The sequence below is a fragment of the Zingiber officinale genome, chromosome 9B (assembly GCF_018446385.1).
Source record: "Zingiber officinale cultivar Zhangliang chromosome 9B, Zo_v1.1, whole genome shotgun sequence".
NCBI lineage: Eukaryota > Viridiplantae > Streptophyta > Magnoliopsida > Zingiberales > Zingiberaceae > Zingiber > Zingiber officinale.
Genome location: NC_056003.1, coordinates 96,744,543 through 96,754,563, shown reverse-complemented (window position 1 = coordinate 96,754,563; position 10,021 = coordinate 96,744,543). Strand labels below are relative to the sequence as shown.

The 10,021-nt window shown below is 46.0% G+C and overlaps 1 protein-coding gene across 1 annotated transcript; it reads right to left on the bottom strand.

The window, feature by feature from the left end:
- Positions 1 to 6,167: 6,167 nt before the first annotated feature.
- LOC122023191 lies at positions 6,168 to 9,429 on the bottom strand. Its single transcript, XM_042581273.1, has 4 exons — positions 9,172 to 9,429; positions 7,177 to 8,328; positions 6,802 to 7,074; positions 6,168 to 6,707 (listed from the first exon to the last, which is right to left on the bottom strand). The coding sequence occupies exons 1-4, from the start codon at positions 9,427 to 9,429 to the stop codon at positions 6,168 to 6,170; spliced, it is 2,223 nt and encodes a 740-aa protein (XP_042437207.1).
- Positions 9,430 to 10,021: the final 592 nt, after the last annotated feature.

Below are 10,021 nucleotides of genomic sequence, written 5' to 3'. Positions count from 1 at the left end.
CTTAAATTATTTACAAAATCAATCAAAACTTAATTCTCAAAATCAGTTAGCTTAAAGTTAATTAAACTCATATCACAATTTAAATTAAAAAAAAAGGGAACACGTAGCGCCTGTTGGAGGCGCCTCCCATACACGGGAGGCGCCCTAGAAAGCAGCGAGAAAACTCCCACCGCCTGAGATTAAGGCGCCTCGGATCATGTCCGAGGTGCCTCCAATGCCTTTCGCGTCTCTCCGAGGCGAGATACAACGTCAGGGACAGCCTCAGCCGGCACCCGAGCAGCCTCTAGCTGATCCTCCAACTGACGATCCGCCTGCTTGACTCTATCTTTTTAGATTGTCTGGATATGTCACACTCACTTTTTGGACCTGGATATCTTACTCACCTTTTGGTTGTATCTTGGAATTGATTATCTTATGTTTAGCTGACTTATGTTTTAATTCAGTACTTATTTGTCCCTTTTTTTTCAAAATTGTGAGTATAATTTCAAAACCACTTTTAAATTGTTCTTAAAAAACTCTAGGAAAAATAATGATTTCAAATCCCCTTTTCTTAGAATTTTCAGAAATTGGACTTAGTTTAGGCTCTACCCTAGAAATCCTGTTCCCCTAGATTTCAGCCAGAGCATCTCACAAACACCTAGGTATACCTTGCTTGTGTTTGGGAAACATAGAATGGTGTGAGATGCATAGGGTATAGCCTGGACTCAAGAATGCTTATTTCTGTGCATCAATATGAGTCTGGGCGTTAAATACTTTATTAACAGTAATCAAGTCAAGTCTTCCAGCCTTAGTCAAATCTAACTGGATTAAATGACTTAACTTGACTAACCAAGTGAAAGCTGCTGCCCTCTAGGCAATCAGCAAGTAGCTAAAGGTTAAACAGTTGGTGAAGGAAATAGAAATATTAAGATTAAGCATGCTTGTAATTTATGGCTCTGATACCTGATCAAGACAAGTTAAGTAAGTTGACTCATGCTTGGACTTAAGGACCAACTGAATAAATAACTTAAATTTTTAGCTACTCTCTCTTCATCCTAAAAATTAACAAGTTCTTACTACTAATTGTTCAAAAAATAAGTATTATTTTATTCAAAATTAAGATAAGACCCTTTTTCCACTTAAGCTATATTTTCAAAATTCAATGCTTGCAAAAGGCTTAGCTAAGTGATTCATAGAGCAAATTTCAAACTTAGCCAAGCTTGAAACCTAACTTTAAAAATTCTTGCTAAGATATTTTCCTAACTCACCTTTCAGATAGTTTTGCAAAATTTTAACTTAGTGCTTTCAAAATTTTAGGTGAAAATTTATTTTTCAACTTAGCACTTATCCCGTTTCTTCGTAGCCTAATTTGTTTTTCAAAAAGAAAAATTGAAAATTGTTTTCAACTGGCTTATCTTTTTGATAAATAGCAAAGGGGGAGAGTAGAAAATTCAAAAGTAAAAATTCAAAACTCAAAAAGGAAGCCCTGTATTAAGGGGGAGCTTCACAAAAGTTTAAGTGTTAGCTTAAGTTATGTTTTTATTTGAATTTATATACTTAAGCTTGCTCGCATAAAACCTTTTAATATACTTATGCATTTATTTTACTTAACTTTGAATTTGGGTTGCCATAATTAAAAAGGGGGAGATTATTGGTGCGGGAAACATCCGACGATCGAACATAAGTTTTGATAATGGCAAAAGATTCAAAGTTAAGATATGTGGTGATCTAACGGTCTGAATGGGATTGCAGGAAAGTCCTATGTATACTTAGGAAAAAGCCCTAGCTGCGGTTAGGCAAGGTGAAAACCCTAGGGGGTGGTAACCCTATGCGGAAAGTCTCGATGGGTCGAGTACTTCAGGCAAAAGTCCTAGGGGGGGGGGGGGGGGTAACACTAGGTGGAAATTCCTGGTGTCGCGAACTAGGTGAAAGACTGGACCAGCCGAGAAGCGGAAGTCCAGCAGAAAGTCCGAAAGCATCGAGCACCGAACAAAAATTCAGTCGATCTGGAGGATCGCACTAGCATCAGGTAAATCTCCTGAGTGGAAGTAGGTGACGACGCGTTCCCCGTAGCGGGAACAGTAGGCGTCGGGTCGACCTAGTGTTTTCGGTTGAAAATTCGAAGTCAGACCTGGACAGTACGGAGACTGTCATTATATTCTATTATCATATTTACTGTTGTTTTGTGCTAACTTTGTTTTGCAGGGTATGTGTTTGGGACTAACACTTTTGCAGGACCAAAGGAGCACAAGTTTACCTCGGATGAACAGTGTCCGACGCGCCTCCATGGAGCTTGGAGGCGCCTCGAGTGCAAAAGATGAGCTGGCTGCGAAGAAGGCTTGGAGGCGCCTTGAAGGAGGCTCAAGGCGCCTTGGACTGGAGGATAAAGGCGCCTTGAACCTGATAAGGTTTGACCAGTTCAGCCCCTATCTCAGTGTATGACTCGGCTAGCATGGAGGTGCCTTGGATGGCTTTCAAGGTGCCTTGAACACCCTTTATAAGAGGGTTTCGACCAGCAGCTCAGAACAACTCATCCCAAGTGATCCTCTTGCTACGTGCTGCTAAATCAACGACCCGGAAGTGCTGCGACTCGACACCGACGACTCGGAGCTTCGTGTTTTCATCCACTGTTGTCGGTATAAGATTTCTGGTTTAAATTAAGCTGTAAATTGTTATACTTGTAAACCTTATCGAGCTTATAGTTGTTGCCCACAGAAAGCGATCAAGGATCGTGGGCCTTCGAGTAGGAGTCGATCTAGACTCCGAATGAAGTAAATCCTTGTGTTCTTTCTGTTTGATTTTATTTATTCCGCTGCGTGTTTTAACTCCGATAGTTTTACGATTCCGAACAGAGTGAAAGCCACGAGCGCTATTCACCCCCCCCTTTAGCGCTTCTCGATCCAACAGGGATGACTTCAGACCGGGAAATTGAGGGTGAATCCCATACCAGGAAAGCGAGGGCACTTTTCCATAACTAGTGTCTTATTCCGAGATCCCTCTCCTCGTACTTCATGCTGGTACTTTTCCAAATATACCCTTGGGTGTTATTTTCAAGGAAGATCCGTCGGTTCTCTTTGTTCCCGCCAATTATTTTGCTCCAATGGATGATAGTCTGACGAAACTGCCCCTCTACTTGGTGGCTATAAATAATCTCCTCAAGCTTCGCCTCCAGGCTTTGCCCATCTTCCTCTTCATTCCACTAGAGTCCAGTATCGTTCCCGAACCTTTGCTTTTGCGTTGCTAGCTCCCCGCTCGATCTTTTTTCTTTCCTTCCATTTCTTTTCTCATGGCGTCCCCCTCTTTTCTTCCTTCTTTGGCGGTGGTGTACTACCCTGGTTCATCCACTTTCGATGAATTGGATCGGGATGACCTGCACTATACTTACGGAGTCGGGAATAATGCGCATGTGGTCATTCCTACCGGGATACATCGATTTTTTGATCCTCCCCATGGATATTGCACTTTCTTTAAAGAGCACTTTGTGGCCGACCTTCGTCTTCCCCTGCACCCCTTCTTTTCGGATGTGTGCCACCATTTCAAGATTCCTCTAAGACAGTTGACGTCGAATTCTATAAGACTCCTCTGCGGCTTCATGGTACTTTGCGATGTTTGTGAGTTGTCCTGGTCCACCCACTTGTTCCATTATTTTTTCACCCTCCGGCAACAGGAAGAAGGCACTTTCCGCTTCCAGTCTCGCCTTCGGACTGCTTTTTTCTCTCCCCTGCCGCCTTCTGACCCAAGCTGGAGGAATAAATTTTTCTTCATCTGATTCCCCCAGGAGGTGGAGTGGCCTTTGCGATGGCAATCTTCACTTCCCCCGAGCCCACCGCTGGAGGATTTTCATCTCGATACCTCCTATATAGAAGCTTCCTCTCGCCTAGCGGGCTGGCAATTAAACTTAACCCGCTTATTGTCTGAGGAGTTACTTGCCTACTTCCGCCTGAGCTATCTTACTCCGGATACGCCTCATTCCCTGGGTACGCTTCCCTTTCAGTTCTGTCACCGCTTCGACAATATTTCATTTTTTTGTTACCACTGACCTCCTACTTTATCCTATGCAGCTGAAGTTTTAACCCGTGCCTCAGAGGTTCAGCCTCTTCCTCTGAGTGACATGGAAATCATGAGGCGGGGTCGAGTCATTTTACAAAGAAGAGCACTCCCCTACTCGTCTTCGACCTCCGTTGGTGTGGCTTCCCTGGCAAATCCTCGACCCCGGTCTGCTAGCCGAGGGTCTTCCAGTGCCCGACCTGCTCCCTTGGCTCGTCCTACTCACCCCGAACTGCGCGTCCCCCCTGGCCGGCTACCCCTGTTCGCCCCCGGGCCCCGCGCACAGCCCGACACATTTCCACGACTCCTCTTCAATCGGTTAATCCTCCCCGCGCTACTTATATCCCTGGTCTGGGCCTTGGTCGAAGATCAGGCAACGTTCCCTACGCCAGCCCTGTTTTTAGAGTGGCTTCTCAAGTGGCTCGTCAAGCACGCTCGGTAAACGACCGCTTGGATCGTGAAGGTTCCTCCTCTTCTCGACGTAGGGTTCAGCTACCATCTGAAGAGTCCGACTCGGATAATCAGTCGTTGTCTCAGAGACCTCGCCGTCGAGCCTCTCCTTCGATGCCATACCCAAACCCTTCCACCATCCCTTCTCTTTCACCCCCGGTCTTTCACCCCCGGTTGCAACCGCTTCTCCTCCTTCGCCTCCTATTATAGCCTAGGCTCCTGTCCCGAGCCAGGCAGATATCCCTCTTGATCCCTCCACAGTTCTAGTTGAGCCTCCACTAGTTCAACCTTCTCCGCTCGAAGTTCAGGTTGATCCCCCACTGGTTCAACCCGCTGCTTCGCAACAACCTCAACGCGCTGAAGTTGGCTCCTCACAACACCCTTCACCCGCTACCTCACCTCCAGAACCGTCTCCTGTGCCTCCCTTAACTCCTTCGGGGTCAGCTTCTGAGCCTTCTAGCTCTGCTGCAGGGCCTTCTCAATCACCACTACCTGTTCCTCTTTACTATCGTACCACCACTCCTTTTGTGGATGGGCTACAATCTCGGCGTGATGTTCCCACCAGATGATTGACATTGAAAGGTCGCCTGGCCACTGTGTGGGACGAAAGTAAACATCAGATGGAACTTTTGCCACCTCTTGCCCAAATGGATAGATTCTCTGAGCTATATATAAAGGTCAGGTTCCCTGATTTTTTGCTGCAACTATTATATTCTTCATCCTCATCAGATGTTTCTCCTATGTTCTAGGGCTGTGCAGAGTCCTTGACAGTAAATCAATCTTTCTATGCCATTCATCGTCAACATAAGATGTTGCAGGACAAAGTAACTGAACTGGAGCTTCAACTGAATAACTCGACGCAGGCTAGTTACGCCTTGAGAGCTGAAATAAAGGCTCTAACCAAAAAGAAGAATAGCCTGGAGGTATCCTTGATGATATTTGACCAAAAGCTTAAGGACCTTAAGGAAGAAAAAAGCCAAGTTGAGGTTGTACACCAGCAAGCTTTGGAGCATCAGCAAGCTATGGACCAATTGGCTCAAAAGCTGCGAGCCGCCGAGACTTTAGCGCAAGAACAAGACAAGAAGTTAAAATCCCAGGAGACCCAATTGACATCCCAAGCAGCAGAACTATTAGCCGCTCGAAATGAACTTTCTCAGGCTCGGGCTACTACAGAAGGGGCATCGACAACTCTGGCCGTTTACAAAGAAGGAGAGAATGATCGCTGTCAACAGAACCGCGCTCTGTACCTGCGTTCTCCGAAATTCTGTACACAAGCTGGACAGCGTTTCTCCACATCTATTATCTACGGGGCGGCCGGGGCTCTGCGTCAACTTTATGAACAAGGCTATTTGAACTCAGCTCCCCCTCCTGAATTTTTAGATCATGATCGGATCCTTAAAGAGATCCCCGATAAAGTTTTTGCTCATTTCAAGTGATCTTTCTTGGCTACTTGTATATAACGACTTAACGATTTCTTGTAAAGTACTTTGCTATTTTTCCCTTTGCATTATAAGGCTTACTTTTGCTAAAATTAGCTTAGTTTTGCCACAAAAAGTATTAGGGCATACAATTTCCGCTTTCACATCCTGTTCTACTTTTTCCAATTTGCTTTCCCCCGGTCTGCTACCCTGGTTTGTCGGGTAAGTGACAGCTCGGCTTACCGCCCGGCTTACTCTTCTTGGCGTGCTCCTTTAGACTCGATAAGGTTGCATGTAATTAGCGCTCCAGGGTCGGTCTAGCTTCTTGCCTCGTTCATCTTGTAAGTAATAAGCCCCGGACAATAACTTCTTGATGACCTTGTAAGGCCCGTCCCACTGCGGTACTAGCTTGGTTACATCTCCCACGGGCTTGATTTGCTTCCAGACTAGATCTCCTTCCCCAAATAATCGAGGAATCACTCTTCTGTTATAATTTTGCCTCATTCTTTGTTGATAAGCCTCCAGCCGAGCCGCCGTTTTGTCACGGGTTTCGCTAATAAGATCCAGCTCAACTAACCACCGCTCAGTGTTTCCTTCATCGTATAAGGTCCTTCTGACTGATGGTACTCCTATTTCTATGGGTACAACTGCTTCATTGCCATAAACCAGGTGGAATGTTATCAGACCTGTACTTTCTCTTGGTGTTATACGATAAGCCCACAGAATGCTTGACAGCTCCTCCACCCAATTGCCTCCCACATGATCCAGCTTAATCTTCAGACCTCGTACTATTTCTCTGTTAACCACCTCGGTCTGACCATTGCTTTGTGGATATGCTACTGAAGTGAAGGCTTGCGTGATGCCGAACCCCTTGCACCAGACTTGGATTTTTTTCCCTTGAAATTGCCTTCCATTGTTCTGACACCAATTTATGAGGAATACCAAATCTGCAAAGGATGTTCTTCCATAGAAATTGTATGACAGCATCTTCTGTGATCCTGGCCAGGGCCTCTGCTTCCACCCACTTAGAGATATAGTCTACCGCCACCAATAATAAACGTCTTTGATTTGGCGCCATCGGAAATGGTCCCACAATATCCATTCCCCATTGATCAAAAGGACAAGAGACAATAGACGTCCTTAGCAGAGCTATAGGTCGATGTGTTAAATTTTGATGTTTCTGGCAAGACAGGCAGGTATTTACCAATTTGTGAGCATCTCTTTATAAGGGCCAGAAATATCCGGCCAGGAGTATTTTGTGAGACAATGTCCGGCTGCCTACATGATTGCCACAGCATCCCAGATGTATTTCTCGCAAGGCCTGGTCGGCCTCCTCTATACCCAAACATTTGAGTAAGGGTGGAGAGAAGGACCTCTTGTAGAGCTGATCTCTGATCATGACATAAGCATGAGCTTGCTTCCTGATCAGCCGTGATTCTTCCGGATCGGTCGGTAAGATACTCTGCCTGAGATAGTTGATCATGGGCGCCTGCCAATCAATAGCTGCTTCTCTATTGTTTTGCAGATCTATCTGAGCTATTAAGAAAGTTTGTGTCATTGACCGATCTAACACCCAAGTGGTTAAGGAACTGGCCATCTTTGCTAGCTCATCTGCCCTCTCATTCTCCAACCTGGGGATCTTAGTTACCGTGACCTCTGTGAATTCTTCTCTCATTTTCTCATAAGCTTCTCGATACACTTGTAATTTGTCGCCATTTAACATAAAGTTGCCAACTATTTGCTGAGTCACTATCTGGGAATATGAATAAATGATTACCCGAGCTGCCCCTACGTGTCGGGCTGCTTGTAGTCCTGCCAATAAAGCCTCGTATTCTGCCTCATTGTTGGTGGCTCGGAAATTCAATCGAACCGCCAATTGGAGTATATCTCCTTGGGAGGATATCATCAAGACCCCGACCCCACTTTCCTGGTGATTCGCCGATCCATCCACATATATCTTCCAAGTTTCTTCAGAGTTGGTCTGATGAATCTCTGTTAGGAAATCCGCTAAAGCCTGTGCCTTAATGGCTGTGCGCGGTTGATATTGTATATCATATTCCCCCAGCTCCGTCGCCCACTTGATAAGCCGGCCTACAACTTCTACATTAGTCAGGGCTCTCCCCATAGAGCTATTGGTCAACACTATAATAGGATGCGCCAAAAAGTAAGGTCTCAACCGCCGAGCCATAAGGACCAATCCATAAACCAACTTCTCGAGGGTCGTATATCGAGACTCGGCCCCTTTTAATAGATGAATGAAGAAATACACTGGCCGTTGTACATTGTCATGCTCTTTAACAAGCACAGCCCCTATGGCCTCAGGGGTGGCAGATAGGTAAACCCACAAGGGTTCTCCAACAACTGGCTTAAATAGAGATGGCAAAGTCTCCAAGTACTTCTTCAGCTCCTCAAAAGCTCGGGTACAATCTTCATCCTATTGGAATTTGGAGGCCTTCCTAAGCACTTTATAGAAAGGAGCAGCCCGGTCTGCAGACCTGGAAATGAATCTTGACAGGGCTGTTATTCTGCCGACCAGCTTCTGAGTCTCCTTCAAATTCTAAGGAGGCTGCATATCCCGTAGCGCCTGAACTTTTTTCGGATTGGCTTCTATCCCTCGCTCAATCACCAGGTAACCCAAGAATTTTCCCCCCTTAGCTCTAAATAGGCACTTCAAGGGGTTCAACTTCAGTCCATTCTACCGGAGAGTTCTGCATGTTTCTTCTACATCCTTGATCATGTTAACAGCTAACGGGGACTTGATAAGTATATCATCCACATACACCTCCACATTGCGCCCGGTTTGCTCCCGGAAGATTTTATCCATCATTCTTTGATATGTGGCTCCGGCGTTCCTGAGACCAAAGGATATGACAGTATAACAGAAAGTATCGTCGGCCGTAATGAAGCTAACCTTTTCTTGGTCTTCTACCGCTAAAGGTATTTGATGGTACCCTTGGTATGAATCCAGCATGCAAATCCTCTTGCAGCCGGCCGTGGAATCCACCATTTGATCAATCCGAGGCAGAGGATAGCAGTCCTTGGGACTAGCTCGGTTGAGATCTCGGAAGTCTATACACACCCTCCATTGATTGTTGGGCTTCTTCACTAAAACCACGTTTGAAAGCCAGGACGGGAACTGCACTTCCCGAATATGGCCTGCCTTCCGGAGCTAGTCCACCTCGGCTCTGATTATTTTGTTCTGGTAAACCGAGAAGTTCCTTTTCTTTTTCTTGACAGGTCGGGAATCTGGTAGTAGATGTAACTTATGCTCAGCTACCTCTGGCCTGACCCCGGGTAACTCCTCTGTAGACCAGGCGAAGACGTCCCGGTTATGAATTAAACATTGAACTAACTCTTCCTTGAGGGGAGAAGGAAGGTCGTTTGCCACTCGGGTCAGACTCTCGAGTAACTCAGCATACAGTTGTACCTCTTCCCAGGGGATAGGCTCTTCAGCCATAGGTGAAGGCTTTTCTTGAACAGCGTGGATGCCTCCGTCTCGCATCCTTTGATTTTTCCGGGCCTCCACCCGGACCATATCAATGTAACATCGGCGAGAAATTCTTTGTTCTCCTTTAACTTCCCCGACCTGCTCGCCCACGGGGAATTTGATTTTTTGATGGAAGGTGGAAATAGCAGCCCTAAATTCATGTAGGGCGGGCCTTTCCAAAATGACATTATAAGAAGAAGGAGAGTCCACCACTATAAAAGTGCTCCTCCTCATGCACCAATGGCTTAGTGCCCATGGATATGACCAGCTTAATCTGACCCATTGGATTCACCTCATTGCATGTAAATCCATATAGAGATGTGGCCACCGGCTGGAGTTCAGTAGCATCAATCTGCATTTCCTCGAATGCGGTCACGAACAGAATATTGACCAAGCTCCCAGTGTCAACAAAAACCCGAGTCACTAGGCTATTGGTAATGATGGCTTTGATGATGAGGGCATCATCATGAGGTAACTCCAGACCTTCCAGGTCTGCAGGCCCAAAGCTGATAACAGGGCCAACAGCCTGCTCTTGACTACATCCGACGGTATGCACCTCCAACCGACGCACATGTGACTTGCGTGCTCTCCCTGAATCTCCATCAGTTGGCCCACCAGATATCATGTCGATCTCCCTGAC